Below are 16,324 nucleotides of genomic sequence, written 5' to 3' on the forward strand. Positions count from 1 at the left end.
ATATATTCGTTTAAAAAAAAATCATGCGACATACATTTTTATAAATTAGAAATAATTTGCACATAACATTAAGAATCATTACATGTATAAAGTTCTCTTGAAAATATCTCTTTGTTTTTCTCTTTTTTTCATGTATATCCATTGCTATTTAATCAACGTGATTCTGCTTGTTTTTACATATATTTTAGATATATTAGATGATATATATTTTAGATTATTTAAAGAAAATATTTTTCATATAAAAATATGAAAAAATTGAGTAGAAATTTTCCAACTCGACAGAGATAGGAGTGGAAGCAATACTTATTTAATACATGTAGATTCCTATTTATTTATAATCGTAGTATGTATAATAATATTACAACGTCGTAACTGTATAACAGTAAACAAGAATGAATATGCTCGATTGAAATATTTCGTGAATAATGTGCCACTAAAACTGGCAAGTAGAGAATATGTACATATTTTGTGGGATGCCGCTTTATTGCCTCTAAAAGGAAGATATGTAATTGATATTAAAGGAAAAAAAAAGAGGAAGAGAGAAATAAATGGCTAATGATACTAATTACAACAATTATAATGGAGGCAGGGAGTAGGTACACGCAGCAGTATTACACTGGCAGCTGGCGACATTATCTTAACTATTATCACAGATTAATACAGACAGCTTCTGTCATAGCTGGACATGACCGATCATTATTCGTATTTTATCGTCTTGCTATTTACCCTTCTGCAATAAATATTTAACTGTATGTATATGGGGGCGTGTGTATGTGTATGTTCGTCGTAAATGCATGGACAATTTAAAGTACTTTTCTGCGTATTTATATATCTCTCTGAGTATGTATAAAATTCGGACGCGTAGATATAAACTTTTCTTTTTCTCGTTATAGAGCCGCTATATTATGCATATAGGTATACATTAGACCGTATATAAAATTAAAAAATGACATATATAATACTGTTGAATGTTTTATTTTCATGCGCACAACTAAATACTGCGTATTCCGATGGAAATATATGATAAAGGACACATATATCTTTTACTAGAGAAAATTTACTTCACTTTCAATTATCAAAGATTGCATTTAATAATTTCATTCTTAAAGAAAATCTTTTTCTTTAAAAAATATTTAAAAATATTGTTGTTCTCATATATACTCAAATTGTATGCTTAAAATAATTACAATATTTTAGCATAAAAAAATTTAATTATAAAATTCACAAGAGAATGTTATAAATATGCTCATTGTAAATTTCGTAAATTAAATCACGATTGATTTTAAATTCATTACGATTGTCTTTTGAATATGGTAGAAAGGAAGTATATCGAATTTCACATGACCAAGCAGATTTTTTATGATTTTTATAAACTGTATCCAGTCTTTTTTCTATATCAATACATTCAATTGCCTAATGTCCGATCAAATCTTTTTAGAGTGCACTGAAAGCGTCATCAAACTATATATATATACAGGATGTACCTTAATTTTACTAAAACGTCCTACGCGAATTATTTGGATTAGCTAATAATATCGATCGCTCGATTTTTTGTTCAAGAAACTTTATCCTACTCATTTTAAATACAATTTATTTAAAATATGGTAACTCATTGTGCAGCAAAACTCTATGCAATGACCAAAATGACTTTGGAAAAATTAGCAATGTTTTATGAAAGAGGATTTATTAGTCGTGTGTTTTACTTAACGATTATGTAATATGAAATGGGCGCACGTTCGTGTGAAAATAATTTTTAATATTTGCATGTTTATATGTGAAAAGTCCTTTTGTAAATGAATAGGCCTTCGTTCTTAAACGTAGCACGCGAAAGCACAAAAGGAATGTCGTATAGACAATCGTTTTCACTAAATAAGCCCTACGCGTTCACTCGATATTTCGACTCGATATTTAAATACGATATATTAACGTCAAAAGTGTATACTTTTTTTTTCATTAGCATACAATCTTAGGTATCATAATTGGAATACAAAACTCACAAAAAGGTTGGTGTTAGAAAATATCAGGGTTTCCAGCGTCTCATGTCCGCTAGTGATACTAACACATGCTCTCTGTTTTATTCTGTCCTAATTATCGTATCAAATAATATTTTGTGAATAGGAAGTAGCATGCTTATACAACGCTCGCTAACAACATTTTTTCCTATGCTGTTTTGTGCTTTTCCTCAGGTTGACTGTCTCGTTGGTTTGTATGGCTTGCCGCTCCTTGCGTTCTTTTTTGGTCCGCAATACTTGTCGCGTTATTGCCATGAACATCTGCAAATAATGCATTATTGTAAATTTTTCTCAAAATATAAATCTACAAATTTATGTACAAGTTTCTTTAAACTTTAGTGAATAATTACTCTTACTTTTATCATTAATATAATATTGGCATAATGTAATAATTAAATAGTTTATACTTAAAGTTTTATCATTTAAAATTATAAAACAGAAAAAAATTAGAGCGACGTACTTCCTCCACATTAATATTATCCTTGGCAGAAGTTTCAAACAATTGTATTCCCATTTGATTGGCGAATCTTTGCGCATCTTCTGTCAACACCACTTTCTGATTAGGTGCATCATTCTTATTTCCTACAAGTACCCTGTTAACCACATCACAATTCTGTTCGATTTCATGCAACCATCGCTTAACATTCGCAAACGTATCACCGCTGGTCACATCATATACAACTATAACGCCATGTGTTCCCCTATAGTAAGTTGAGGTTATTGTCCGGAAACGTTCTTGCCCAGCGGTATCCCAAATTTGCAGCTTTACTCGCTCACCGTCTATCTCCACAGTTTGTATTTTAAAGTCCACTCCTATCGTAGTTATATAACTGCCATTGAAAGTATTATCGGCAAATCTCAGAAGTAGCGAGCTTTTACCTACACCTTAAAGACAAAAGAAAATATATTCTTTACATGTATATAAAATGTTGATAAAGATAGTTTTCAGAAAATTACAAAATATGCAAATACTTCTAACGAATAAATATTACCGCTGAGATATATTTCGAAATTATTTCATATTTTTATACTAACATAGTCATTTTATTAAAATAAATATATGTATATAAATCTTTTATTATATTCATAAGCTAATATTAATGGTGAAAATATGAGAAATGAACAAGTGATAAAAAGTAGTCGATGAATATCTCTTTATCACTTCATTATCTATTTCTCTTTATGTTGCAATGCGTAATCTTCTACCATTGCTCTGAATCTGCCCTACAGGAAGATACAATTTTCATCATGAAATGTATCTAAGCTATGCCAACAGTGCAGTGGACAGCCAATGTATATATGTCATCAGACTCATCATTTAATAAACTGACACTTCTGGTAATGATAGGCGATCAACGGGCATCACACTTGACACATAAAGACTGGGCGATCTGTCATTTTTCGCTGCAATTTTTTACATTTCCCGGAACAAAATTTATTGAAGAGAAAGAGAGGGGGAGCGGGAGAGAAACGAAGAAACGGAGGAGAGAGAGAAAAAAAGAACGACTGACGGAGATTTCTTTAATTGCGCGTCTTCATGTACAGTATGGTGATGCTCCGTGTGCTTATATTTACCGCTGTCTCCTATGATGAGCAGCTTAAACAGATGATCGTATTCCCGGGCCATCTTACGATGCTCCTCTCGATGCCACGGGGGAAATGACGATGATCTTTAACCCGACGTGCGAAGCCACTGACGTTTCCTCGGCGGGCGTGTGTACGAGACGAGATACGGTGTACTACCCCCGCGCGCTCTTCAGCAGCAAAACTTGCGGCTCGGAAGACGACTGTGATATCAAATGATCGCCATGTTTAAACGTCGCGGTATCACCATTCATTATCATCACGACTTCGAGAAAAAAAGACTCTGCGTTCTCCCTCGTTTAACGCGACGCCCATCCCATATCAAATTGTCACCAGCCTGTCATCGCCGCCATGTTCCTTCTCGCGAGCTCACGCTGACGTTTTCAACGCCCGGCGATTGCCTCAGGCCCGATCTTCACGTGGCCCATCGCGCACGATTGGGGGGTTTCTGCGTAGCTATTCGAACGGACCTCTGGAATACACTCGGTGTAAAAAGTAGAATCAAAACATGAATGTATGAGTTGTAAAGTTGATATGAGTTATAAAAGTAATTTTTTTATGCGATTGCAAAATTTTGACACGTTCGAAAGGATGGAGAAAAGATAAGAAAAAGAGAGAACGAGAGAGACTTTAGGAAACTAATATATAATTTGTGAAAAAGATTTGTGATGAACAGAGTTATTATAAATACAAAATAGAAATGATATAATTATATAGAAATTACTAAGAGAACAAAACCAATAGCTTTGTATCGGATAACTGTATCTGTTGGAGATACTTTAATAAGAAAAAATCAAGACTAACAAATCTTGACACATTTATACTATATATACATTATTTATATATATGTTACAAGTGTCTGTATTGATAGTATATTGACAATTTTATAAATTAAAGCTAAGAAAGAGTAAGATAGAATCTTGATAATGAGATTTGTATTCTCACAATACTATATATACTGAAATATCTACACATAAAATGCTTCAAATGTTGCAAATATTCCACACAGACATTACAGTTTAATGTCGCAGGGAAGATTGGAATATTTTATAATATATGTGAGATTTACAGCATATATATATATTTGATAAAATATACAGGATGATATTCCCAATGCGTTTATCGCATAAAAGCAATAGAATCTCATATCATTATCATAATATCTTTGCGATATGTTTGTTAATATTTACACTATTTATTATATTGATTTCGGTGTATTATATTTTCAAATTTGGCACTATACAAAAACGTTCTGAATATATTCCTATAACACTGGATGATGTAAGTGCTCTACCCACTCAAATGTTATCCGCTGACTTGACTGCAAGTGATGCTACCAATTCTTCTTGTACATATTTCACTTGTTTCAATGTATATCGATGCGGCAGTCAGGGAAATAAACTTTTGGTATATGTTTATCCACCCAAGATATACTTGGATCCTATGGGTAGACCAATAACAAACCAAATAACGAGGGAATTTTATCAAATTCTGAATGCTATTATCAACAGTAAATTTTATACTCCAAATCCATATGAAGCTTGTATTTTTGTTCCCTCTATTGATACTCTCAATCAGAACAGATTAAGATTGCAAGAGGTTTCTCAAGCATTAAAATCATTACCTTTGTAAGTTACAACTTAATTATTGTAACAATAGTTTATAATTTAATTAATAAAATTTGTTATTATGTATGTAGCTGGAAGAAAGGAGAGAATCATCTAATTTTCAACATGGTACCTGGAAGTGTGCCAGATTACAACACTGTCATTGATGTGCCAGTGGGAAGAGCTATGATTGCAGGTGCTGGAATGTCATCATTGACATACAGGCCTGGTTTTGATATTAGTTTACCAGTGTACAATCCACTAATAAATAATCTCAAAATAAATTACAGTAATGGGAGGTAATTATATATATTATATATATATATATATATATATATATATATATATATCTGATTTTTGTAACATGTGTATATAATACATTTGTAATACAAATTATTACATTCTAGAACATGGTTAGTGATGTCTTCGCAAATCAATATTAATACTGCTTTTGAGCAAGATTTAATGGAAGTAAAATCGACGTATCCAAAGGATATTTTAATATTAGGTCCATGTCTACATTTTAATCCTATGAATAATACAATACGTTGCGTTGGCAAGGGCATCTATAAATATCCTGATATCCTGCAAGTAATATATTTATAATAATTATTGCAACAATTTCTTTTTCTCTCAATATATAAATGATGGAGATTTTCTTTTATACTTTTTCAGTCCGCAACATTTTGTCTAATAATCCGTGGCGCTAGGCTTGCCCAAAGCTCACTTTTAGATGCAATGGCAGCTGGGTGTATACCTGTGATTATAGCTGATTCTCTAACAATGCCATTCCATGATGTAATTGATTGGACAAAGTGAGCAACGTAAATTAAAATCTATAGTTAATTTTATGTGCATAGTTGTATTTATGAATTAATTTTTTTTTTCTAATTTCTAGAGCTGCTGTATTTGTACGCGAAGTCGACATTTTATTAATAATACAATTGCTAAAAAAGATATCCCATCAACGTATCATGGAGATGCAAGAACAAAATGCATGGCTTTATAATCGTTATTTCAGTACAATGGAAAAGATTACAGAAACTACATTAGAAATACTCACAGACCGCGTATTTCCGCATTTGACACGAGATTACACATATTGGAATGTGCCATCTTATAAGGTGGATATAAAGGAGCTATTGAAGCAAAAATGACATATTTTTCATATGTCAAATAATATTTTTTTTATAGGGGAAGCCTTCACCACTTTTTCTACCGGTAACTGCTCCTAAAACACGCGGTTTTACTGCTGTAATATTAACATATGACAGACTGGAATTGTTATTCCTATTAATCAATAAACTTGTGAAGGTACCAAGTTTATCTAAAGTTTTGGTAATTTGGAATAATCAGCATAAAAATCCACCACCTTGTAAGAAATTTTTATTTATTTGTAAGCATGTATTTTTAATTTATTCACATGTTCATTTTATCAAATTCTCTTTATAATTTAATATTATACAGCTACAAGATGGCCAAAAGTGAATAAGCCATTAAAAGTGATTCAAACAAAGGAAAATAAGTTGTCAAATCGTTTTTATCCATATGACGAAATTGAAACTGAAGCAGTATTATCGATAGATGATGATATTATTATGTTAACTGCTGATGAAGTGGAATTTGCTTATGAGGTATATTTGAATATCAAAGACTTCATATTATATCTTTCACAAAAACATAACTAGTTTTTCGGTAGTGATGAAATTTATCTTAAATACTTTTAGGTATGGAGGGAATTTCCAGACAGAATCGTTGGATTTCCATCTCGTATACATATGTGGGATAATACCACTAATTGTTGGAAGTATGAGAGTGAATGGACAAACAGCATTTCTATGGTTTTAACAGGAGCAGCTTTTCATCATAAGGTACATATCGTAAACATTTACGTTGTCTTCTCTCTGATTAAAAAATTAAAACCTGATTAAAAATTGAACCTAATTTTGTTATCCATCTTTTAACATGTTACAGACTACAAAGATATTGTTATAGAAATTTCAGGATCTTTTTTCTAGTCAAAAAACAATATCCTTTCCTGTTATCCTTATCCAGGAATATACAGAAATTAATCTAACAAAGTAAATTATAGAATTTCTACATAATTTTTATTGGTATCAAATGTTACTGTTGTATTTTACTAATATGATTTTCAGTATTGGAATTACATGTATACGACAGCCATGCCTGGAGATATAAAGGAATGGGTCGACGAGCATATGAATTGCGAAGATATCGCGATGAATTTTCTAATAGCAAACGTTACTGGAAAAGCTCCGATAAAAGTAAGCAAACATTTTTTTATTCAAGTCTCGTGATACTGACATTTTCCTAAAAATCTCGTAAAACTTTATACAGGTAACGCCAAAGAAAAAGTTTCGATGTCCTGAATGTACCAATACTGAAATGTTATCTGCGGATTTGACACACATGGTGGAACGTACACAGTGTATAAACAAATTCTCCTCTATTTACGGAATCATGCCATTGGAATCGGTCGAATTTCGCGCAGATCCAGTACTCTTCAAGGACGTATTTCCGGAGAAATTAAAGCGATTTAACGATATAGGCAGTTTGTAATTGTGATATATAGGTACATTTTCTACTAAATTAAACAAGTTTTTGAAAAATATGTAAATCTATCGATCAAAATATGCAGAGTGTTCACGATTATAATCGATAGAACTAAAGATATTTAATTTATAACATATTTATTATCTTTAAGAATATATTTGATTCCTTTAAGATAAATGATTTTGCCATAGCATCTGAACCGATCATAAAATTGAATTCTCTGTGTATATCTGTACATATATATTATACAATAATACATATATATTATATATTAAATATGTAATATATAATATATATATATATATATATATATATATATAATATATTAAATATATTAAATCATGTGCGTTTTGATGGATAGAGAGTATAGTTATAAGTATTGTAAGTAAAAATTACTTTTAAACTGTCATCATGATTCATTGTATTTTGTATGCACAAGTTAACAAGTTAAAAATTTAGAAAAATATGTGTATCTCGCAAAATTGATTGTGCAAAACAATTTAATCTGGCAGTATTATTATGTATGAACTCCATGAAACAAATTGACGCGAATCCGTATAAAAATTTTATATAAAGTATTTTAGGCTACCAGTTATTTTTACAAAATCTTGTTTTTACAAAACATCACAGGCGATATATATAATCTATAATTATAATCAGGTAATATATAATATACTCTTATTCAACCTCTCTTTCAGATTTTATCTTGAAGCAGACACCTTCGACAATAGCTTTCTTTCCTACCTCATGCGATGGTAAGGCCGACATGTAGCTCTATAAAAAAAGATGCTTTTTTAACATACAAATAATTTAATTTAATAATATTGTTAGAAAACAAATTGGTGCTTAGAAATAAGAATATTCTTCAGGTGTAAATATTTATATTGCAAGCAAAGTATGTTTAAAATTAAACTCAAAGAAAAAATGGAACATATACCATTGGTGTGCGTTGACATGTATTCATGTAACCTATTATCATGGAATTTGTTGAGTGGCTCCACAGAAAATCACCTAATCCTTCTTGTGGCGAATAACGTATAGCGATAACACCGCCAAGTTTTTGTTCGAGCCCATAGAGAAATTTCGAATCTAATGGAAAAACATTGAAAAGATTGTCATTGCTTTGATTAAGCGTTGCGACATTGTTTATGCTAAACCTATGATGCACCGATAAAATCTACGTTCATCGCTTGATGTAGACTCGTAGTCGGACAAGAGGTGTTGGAAATAGCTTCTGCAACTGTACGCGCTAATGAGGTGCGCACAAGATGTTCACCACAACCTGACGTACTAGCGCCCACTGAATAAGAAGTATCCTTGCACGCCCACGCACCGCAACCCCATACTCCAGCCTAATATTTGGAATATAAGATGTAGATACAATATAGTACAAGATGTAAATGTAAAAATCTACAAGTACAAGATGTAAATGTAAAAAACGTATACAAGATGTTCGGAAAATTGCCCGCAGTACTTCGGGAAGTGATTTCCAAAAAGAAGGAAAAAAGCTATAAACATAAGTCCGGAAATAAGTCGTTTCCAAGTTAGAGCCACTTTTACGTTAAAAAAAATCGTAACTTATAGTCTGCTTGGTATTCTTCTTTTTTACATTTTTTTTACAACTTTCCAGACATTCTGTATAAGAATTGTATAAAAATTTAAAAAAATTTTTTAAAAGATTGAAATTACATGTGTTTCATGGACAATTTCTTATAGCCATTTAAGAAATATAAATTAATTATACCTGTCCGACTCTTCCAGGATATTTTAGAATTATACCACCACTCGAACAAGCTGCAGCAATATTTCCATCAACATCAACACATATTGCACCTACTGTGTCCATCCTTTTCTTTACACACTGCAACATAATAACAATCATTAGTGATGATAAATTTTATTTTAATCAGGTTCAATAACTTCATACCTTTTGAGCCTCCACACTGCAATCTTCTACTTTTCTTTTATAGTGTTTATATATTTTCTGAGCTCTCACTGAAATGCAATATTAAAATATTTTATTAATTGTAGATATTGGGAAATAAGAAGAGATTAGAAATAAATAAGAGATGTAACGAGAAATATCAGAACTCTCTTATACACAGAAAAATCTCTCTCAGAAATAATTTTGCTAAAATCTAATAAATATCTCTTATATTATTAAGTATACATACTAGATATTAATTGTTCCGGTGGTAATGTTTGTATGCCCATTTCATGTGCCCAAATATGAGCACCATTTCCAACTAGAAAGCTAGTAAAAAAATAGATTATACATATATAAAAATAATTATATGTATACATATAATACAATTATTAATATTTTGAGGAGATGAAATGATATTAAATGTGTACCTAGGTGGAATTCGGCCGTATGCAAATTTAATAGATTGCTGTTCACACAAACGCTTTGCCAACAAAACTGGATTTTTTATTCCACTAACTGCACCAATTGCACCATACTGCAAATTATTGCCATCCATCACACTTGCATCACATTCTACTGTTCCATTCAAGGTGAGATTTGAACCAAATCCAGCATTTGTCATAGGAGAATCTTCCAGCACCATCACCGTCTCTACCACTGCATCTAATGCATTGCCATTGCATGTCAAACTTTGAGCTCCCTTGGAAAAACAATTTTTAATTAAAAAGAAAGCAATTTTGATTTGGGCATTATAGAAGTGATTTAAGAGTTACATAAAGATTATTTTAAAACTTCTGAATACTCTTTTAATAGTAGATTTTATGATCAAAATTTGGAGATTTTTCATTATAACAAAAATATTGAACAATTATTATTTTTGTTAGTTTCCAATATTACATATATATTACGGTTAATTAAAACATTTAAAAGTCTTACCACTTTGCATGCTTCATGACATAACTTTTGATATTTTTCTTTGAGAGATGCAGAATGCTGTCCAGCACCTAACAAGAAAGTATAATAGTATTGTTAGTAATCATATAGGACAATTATAAATTATATCTGAATCAATTACATACCCACATGTACAGCAATAAATCCTTGTTTAATATTACTCATGAAATTAGATTTTGTTTCTTCTAATCAGTAATATATATATATTTCCACTTTATTTTTATACTCAAGTATAAAATACTTTTATCTCAGCTGTAAAAATGTCGTTGATAAAAATATAATTAAAAGTCAATTGCCCATTATTATAATTAATTGTTATAGATATATTCATTTATATAATAATAGAAAGAATGGAAAATATATTTTAAGTATAATAAATCCTAGTATTTTAATAGATTCTGCTTCATTTATTAAGTATGCAGCAGTAAAAGTTAGGACTTTTAGATATCCAAAAAAATAATTATTACAGTCCAAAAAAATAATTATTACAGTTTATTATACATAATTGTATTATTCTTATAAAAACGTGTGTAATAAATCTTACAAATTTTTTCAGACTTCGGTGTTCATCCTGTTGTAGATATACGAACGAAAACGAAGATGGAGAAAAAACAACATTCCAATTCCAGACGTAAAGATATGAGGTTACAATCGAGGCCCTTTAAACTAAACTCCTCTTTCCTCTATTCTCAACTCACAAATTTGATAATTTAAAATTAGGGGGATTTAGCTTTTTTGCTTTCTCTTCTTCTCTATATATTTATAAAATATTCGTGGATAACTCAGTTTTTTAAAAAAATTATAGATTTTTCTCTTACAATATCTCAAATTAATATTAAATTTTATTATCGACACTCGAGTCATTCCTGAAAAAAGACGCGGGAGAATTCTGCGTAAAAGCCATTGCCCATGAAAAGATTTTAATTTAATAACCTAAGATCGTAAATTGACCAATCATAATCAAGCATTCTCACAACGCATAAGAATGTTCGATTATGATTGGTCGATTTACCTACAGCCCTAAGCCGTAATCACACTACACGTTGCGAATTCGGTTACGGTTGAAATATATATATATATATATATATATATATATATTTGTTACTATTGTTCAATTTCTTAATTTATGACATTTATTGCATTTAATTAAATTTTATTTATTTATTCAACTCAATTGAAATAATTCCTCATTTTGTTTTATTTAAAAATGGCGCGTAATGCTACAATTTCCGCTATCCATTAATGGCGGCTTTGTCCCATCCGTCACTTGAGAATCCCTAGCTCTAATATGCTCGTCGAAGCGAGGTGGCCGCTAGTCAGAAACGAAATACGTATCAGTGTTTGCATATTTTTGCCTAATTTCAGATATGATGTAAGTATCCTTATTTGAAAATACGCAAGGTATAGACAAGAATCATTTTATTTTTCTCATTAAATGTGATTTTTTGAACTTCAGTTTGAGTTGAATAAAACTTTTTAATTGAACAAGAACATATTTAGTATTCAGGAGTGTTAGAGCATATATAATCTCCTTATTTTCTTTTAGGTCGAGCTAAATAGAAGACAGTGAATGTGTTGAATGGACAATAAAATTATTGGGATATATATTTTTCTTGACAATGACAATGATATTTGATTTTTTGAAGAAAATTTTTGGATGGGCAGATGAGCAATCTAAAAAACGAAAAGCTTCCAGGGATTATAACTTTGAGAGAGAATTTCATACGCCAAAGAGGTTTAAAACCAGTTGCAACACGGTACGTTCCATGGAAGATTATTTTGATATTGATGACAGTGATGACGATGATGATGTTATATTCCTGAGCGAACAGAAATGTTCTCCAACAAGACCATGTGCCAAGTTGAATGGCACTCACAAGAAACAACCATCTCATCAATGTCATGCATCAGTTCCATCTTCCGCTTATAAATCCACATGCTCTCCATTTATGTCGCATCAATCAATCAACAATAAATCTACTATGGGCCATTTAATCAACCATAAACACAGGATACAAGATCCTAGTCATAAATGTCTTACGTTATGTAAAACAAATCAGTTGAAAGAAAGACATCAGTACGAAGAATTGCTGCATAATTTCCTTCCAAATAGGATACATATATTGAAACATAAATGTGCAGAACATACTTATATGCATAAGCCCATAGTAATCGATTTGGAAAAACACGAGGAGGTTGTAACACCTAATGATAAGGTTCAACCTGTCACCACCAATGCTCCTGTGCACTCCTGTACGGTGTACTCTAGCAGAGGCAACTTATCGAGTTGTACTAGAATAGACAAGGGAAAAGTTCCTACTTTAGATTATGGCAAGAAAGATATTACATCGCATTTACAATCCTTCAAGAAGATTACAATCGATAAGCCCAACATCAGTACAGTAAAACCTGTTACTGTGCCGAAGTCGCCTGTTAAAGTCGTCGCAACTAATTCCTTACGCGACGAGTTGGCCGCGAAAGCAGTCATGAGGCAGGATTTTATCCCGCAAGTTGCCAAGAGATATAACGAGCGAATCGAGCAGCGGCATAGAGAGGCCGAAGAACTGAAAAAAATGACATGTGTGTTATCAAAACACAATAGATATGCGCGGGAAGCGGCTCTAGAAGAACAGTTAGCACGCTCTATGAGACTATGTCTAGCTGTTCTGGATGACAGAGAAGAACCGGAAGAACCAGCATTACCAGTGCTTACGGATAAAATGGTACAAGAAGTGAGAAATGCTCTCATACCTTGTCCACAAGATGAGGTTCTCGCAGAAGGTTTTGGCCTGAGGATCACAAGAAAGGACATCCATACATTGGCTGGCTTAAATTGGTTAAATGACGAAGTGATAAACTTCTATATGAACTTGTTGATCGCCAGAGGCACGTCCTCCAATAAATACCCGAAGGTACATGCCATGAACACATTTTTCTATCCGAAATTACTCTCAGGTGGACACTCATCTCTGAGACGATGGACCAGAAAGGTGGATATATTTGCACAGGATCTCGTGGTCGTGCCCATACATCTCGATATTCACTGGTGTATGTCGATAATAGATTTCCGGGACAAATCAATTCTTTATTACGATAGTATGGGTGGCAATAATCCAAAGTGCCTGATGGCACTAAAGCAGTATCTACAAGATGAAAGTCAGGACAAGAAGAAACAACCATACGATATGAGCAACTGGACATTGCAGTCTGCCAAAAATATTCCTCAACAAATGAATGGCAGTGATTGTGGAATGTTTTCCTGTATGTTCGCCGAGTATGTCTGCGCCAACAAGAAGATAACTTTTACACAGGATGATATGCCGTATTTTAGGAACAAAATGGTTTATGAGATACTGAAAGGTAAACTTTTGTAAAGGAAAGGAAGAGATTAATATTAGGAAGCGCCTATATTTCCAAACAGATCTGATTCTATAAAGAATTATCCGGAAAAAACCAGTAATAATTCATTAATATATTAATCTTGAAAGGAGAAGACAAGTGAAAGTTACTCAATTGATTTTCCGTACTCTGGACCAAACTAAAAAATATTTATTAGAGATTTAAAAAAAATCCGTTAAATCAATTTCTTTGTATATTTGTTTTAAAATGTGTGAATAAAGAAAAAGATGTGCTATATGTTATTTTTGTTATTAAAATGTTATAATTTAATAAAAATTAAATTTCATATTCTTTCTGATCATTTACAAATAATTTAATATGCATATAATTACAATGTTTTATTATTTATCGATACAAAAACATATTTAATTATAAAAAATAAATTATTATAATAAAAATTCAATATTAAAACTTATGTCTAATCTTACAAGAATCTGAGAACATAAAAATAATTCTTATATTATGGTTATTACTGCAGTGTATCATCATCGGATATATCAGATATTTCAGGTAAATCACAAGATGAAAATTTCTTGTGTTCTTCATCAAAAGAGTCATCAAAAACCAATTTTGGAACTTCTAATAACATAGGGGTCTCTGAAAGAAAAAGAAAATGTAAATTGTAAACTTACAAGTGAATAAATATATATGTTGTGCTTTATACCTGAGATCAATTCTTTTTCTTCAGAAGGCTTTATATTTTCTTTTTCCTTAGAAAGTAGATCTTTAAATTCTTTTTCTATGGCCTCAATATATCCATAATCTATATGAAAGATTTATTTGGAAAATATTTTGCTGCATTAATACTATTATATAACATTTCGTTTAAATTTCATTTTAATTATTAATTATCTATTTATTAAATAAGAATAACAGTCCATACATACCAAATTTATATTGATCGTCATACCAATATGCTAATTTTTCTGGTTTAGGAAATTGCTTGATATTTTTTTTATAAGACAATGGTTTCTTAAAAATATCTTCATTTAATTGTGCTTTTGGACTTTTATCAATCACAGTTGTTTCTTTTAAAGCAGATTCTTTGAATTTGGGTGACTGTGCAATTAATTTCTATAAAGGAAAAGAAAACATTGCAAATAATTTCTTAGTAAACAAAAAAGACTCTACAAATTTATAAAAGTATACAATAGAATTCTGATACAATTAAAAAATTTTTTATAATAAAATCTATGTATATAATCAAGTCTACATATTAAAATCTGTGTATTATATATATATATAAATTTTATTACTTTTTTTTCTTTTCCTGGAGATATTGGGCATCCATTATTATCTGTTTGAGTTACTTTCAGTTTTAGGCAATCTAGTTCTTTGTTACCATTTGTATTTTTCTTGATATTGATTGAATGTGTGCTATGAGACAGATTCATATCAGAATTTGATCTCATCTTTAGTTTTTTTGGCTTTGTGCCTCCCATAGTCTTAAGAGAATTCAGTTTAATATTATGAGATGTTTCAGATTGCACAATAGATTTCATTATATGACCTGTAATTTATTATATATATTTCAATTCTAACTTATCACTCAATAATGTCCATTCAATATAATTTTTATATATTCTGATAAAACACTTTTCTCTCTTTATAAGATTCAAAATAATGTGATTATTCGAACTAGAATATTTTTTGTAACTATCATATTGATTTATATGATGATATAGTAAAAAAGAATATTCTTTCACAAGTATATTTGATTTTATGTATTAGTTGCAAGTTTATAATTTTAATGGATTATAAAAGAATACCTTGTTGTGTCATATACTATATATGAATCGTATTATAATCGTAAAAATAAGTTTTGCTCACCTCTGTCAGATTCGGCGATTTCGCCAAATAAATTAAATATACTAGACATTTTTCAATTATTATTGTGTAGGATGTCTAGGATACGTCTGTATACGCTTGATTCTTTCCACTTATCTTATAAAACTGACTCTATCATAAGTCTGCAATTTTCCTTTTAGCTTCTAGTTGACACAGGAAAGCCTAGTAATCTCAGTGGACTATAATCGTTTTACAATCTTCAACGTTTGAAAAGAAAAACAACCGTTTATCTATTCTCTCCATGCGCTTGCGTTTGATTTGTTCGTACCGAGTTCATCGGAAAGATAGATTGTCGTAAAACCTAAAAAAATAGAATAACCTTTGCAATCGCCATCTATCTAAGAGAGAGAGCGACTACAAATGGCGCCATTTTAGAATAATCTTGTAACAATTTAACATAAACTTCAAAAAGATTTTCT

The 16,324-nt window shown here is 30.9% G+C and overlaps 5 protein-coding genes across 7 annotated transcripts; 2 read left to right on the forward strand and 3 right to left on the reverse strand.

The window, feature by feature from the left end:
* Positions 1-1,351: 1,351 nt before the first annotated feature.
* LOC105253245 (ras-related protein Rab-35) lies at positions 1,352-3,976 on the reverse strand. The gene is made up of 3 exons (XM_011261133.2): positions 3,588-3,976; positions 2,473-2,897; positions 1,352-2,273 (listed from the first exon to the last, which is right to left on the reverse strand). Exons 1-3 carry the CDS (start codon positions 3,637-3,639, stop codon positions 2,145-2,147), a joined length of 606 nt encoding a protein of 201 aa, XP_011259435.1. The 5' UTR covers positions 3,640-3,976; the 3' UTR covers positions 1,352-2,144.
* A 475-nt stretch (positions 3,977-4,451) lies between these two features.
* Positions 4,452-8,660, forward strand: LOC105253243 (exostosin-2). Of its 3 annotated transcripts, XM_011261130.3 has the most exons (11): positions 4,698-5,224; positions 5,296-5,502; positions 5,611-5,794; positions 5,879-6,018; positions 6,102-6,327; positions 6,398-6,578; positions 6,671-6,837; positions 6,931-7,074; positions 7,360-7,488; positions 7,562-7,796; positions 8,476-8,660. In XM_011261130.3, the coding sequence occupies exons 1-10, from the start codon at positions 4,698-4,700 to the stop codon at positions 7,781-7,783; spliced, it is 2,127 nt and encodes a 708-aa protein (XP_011259432.1). In that variant the 3' UTR covers positions 7,784-7,796; positions 8,476-8,660. The 3 variants fall into 3 exon arrangements, 2 of the variants coding, with proteins under 2 accessions (XP_011259432.1, XP_011259433.1); XR_003123160.1 differs by lacking the exons at positions 7,562-7,796; positions 8,476-8,660 and adding an exon at positions 7,178-7,284 and having other exon boundaries at positions 4,452-5,224; positions 7,360-7,467; XM_011261131.3 differs by lacking the exon at positions 8,476-8,660 and having other exon boundaries at positions 7,562-7,835.
* On the reverse strand, positions 8,112-10,910 carry LOC105253244 (threonine aspartase 1). Its single transcript, XM_011261132.3, has 9 exons — positions 10,784-10,910; positions 10,641-10,708; positions 10,133-10,404; positions 9,952-10,031; positions 9,705-9,772; positions 9,522-9,638; positions 8,946-9,129; positions 8,715-8,866; positions 8,112-8,551 (listed from the first exon to the last, which is right to left on the reverse strand). The coding sequence occupies exons 1-9, from the start codon at positions 10,821-10,823 to the stop codon at positions 8,456-8,458; spliced, it is 1,077 nt and encodes a 358-aa protein (XP_011259434.1). The 5' UTR covers positions 10,824-10,910; the 3' UTR covers positions 8,112-8,455.
* A 1,002-nt stretch (positions 10,911-11,912) lies between these two features.
* LOC105253242 (sentrin-specific protease 1) lies at positions 11,913-14,220 on the forward strand. Its single transcript, XM_011261129.3, has 2 exons — positions 11,913-12,030; positions 12,205-14,220. The coding sequence occupies exon 2, from the start codon at positions 12,278-12,280 to the stop codon at positions 14,030-14,032; it is 1,755 nt and encodes a 584-aa protein (XP_011259431.1). The 5' UTR covers positions 11,913-12,030; positions 12,205-12,277; the 3' UTR covers positions 14,033-14,220.
* Positions 14,221-14,446: 226 nt separating this feature from the next.
* On the reverse strand, positions 14,447-16,319 carry LOC105253241. Its single transcript, XM_011261128.3, has 5 exons — positions 15,888-16,319; positions 15,314-15,567; positions 14,945-15,131; positions 14,722-14,820; positions 14,447-14,654 (listed from the first exon to the last, which is right to left on the reverse strand). Exons 1-5 carry the CDS (start codon positions 15,934-15,936, stop codon positions 14,527-14,529), a joined length of 717 nt encoding a protein of 238 aa, XP_011259430.1. The 5' UTR covers positions 15,937-16,319; the 3' UTR covers positions 14,447-14,526.
* Positions 16,320-16,324: the final 5 nt, after the last annotated feature.

This window comes from Camponotus floridanus, unplaced genomic scaffold (genome assembly GCF_003227725.1).
Source record: "Camponotus floridanus strain SB8 unplaced genomic scaffold, Cflo_v7.5 scaffold37, whole genome shotgun sequence".
Lineage (NCBI taxonomy): Eukaryota > Metazoa > Arthropoda > Insecta > Hymenoptera > Formicidae > Camponotus > Camponotus floridanus.

Bases quoted from the DNA above. Each gene is read 5' to 3' on its own strand.
- LOC105253245 (XM_011261133.2), bottom strand. From the start codon at position 3,639: ATGGCCCGGGAATACGATCATCTGTTTAAGCTGCTCATCATAGGAGAC. The intron at 2,898-3,587 runs GTAAATATAAGC...TTTGTCTTTAAG, and splicing joins GCTCATCATAGGAGACAGCG to GTGTAGGTAAAAGCTCGCTA. The intron at 2,274-2,472 runs GTACGTCGCTCT...CATTATTTGCAG, and splicing joins ATAATATTAATGTGGAGGAA to ATGTTCATGGCAATAACGCG.
- LOC105253243 (XM_011261130.3), top strand. From the start codon at position 4,698: ATGATATTCCCAATGCGTTTATCGCATAAAAGCAATAGAATCTCATAT. The intron at 5,503-5,610 runs GTAATTATATAT...ATTACATTCTAG, and splicing joins ATAAATTACAGTAATGGGAG to AACATGGTTAGTGATGTCTT. The intron at 5,795-5,878 runs GTAATATATTTA...ATACTTTTTCAG, and splicing joins AATATCCTGATATCCTGCAA to TCCGCAACATTTTGTCTAAT.
- LOC105253244 (XM_011261132.3), bottom strand. From the start codon at position 10,823: ATGAGTAATATTAAACAAGGATTTATTGCTGTACATGTGG. The intron at 10,405-10,640 runs GTAAGACTTTTA...TGTTTTTCCAAG, and splicing joins GTCATGAAGCATGCAAAGTG to GGAGCTCAAAGTTTGACATG. The intron at 8,552-8,714 runs GTATATGTTCCA...CTTTTTTTATAG, and splicing joins CATGTCAACGCACACCAATG to AGCTACATGTCGGCCTTACC.
- LOC105253242 (XM_011261129.3), top strand. From the start codon at position 12,278: ATGACAATGATATTTGATTTTTTGAAGAAAATTTTTGGATGGGCAGAT.
- LOC105253241 (XM_011261128.3), bottom strand. From the start codon at position 15,936: ATGTCTAGTATATTTAATTTATTTGGCGAAATCGCCGAATCTGACAGA. The intron at 15,132-15,313 runs GTAATAAAATTT...TTTCCTTTATAG, and splicing joins CTCCAGGAAAAGAAAAAAAA to AAATTAATTGCACAGTCACC. The intron at 14,655-14,721 runs GTATAAAGCACA...TTTTTCTTTCAG, and splicing joins AGAAAAAGAATTGATCTCAG to AGACCCCTATGTTATTAGAA.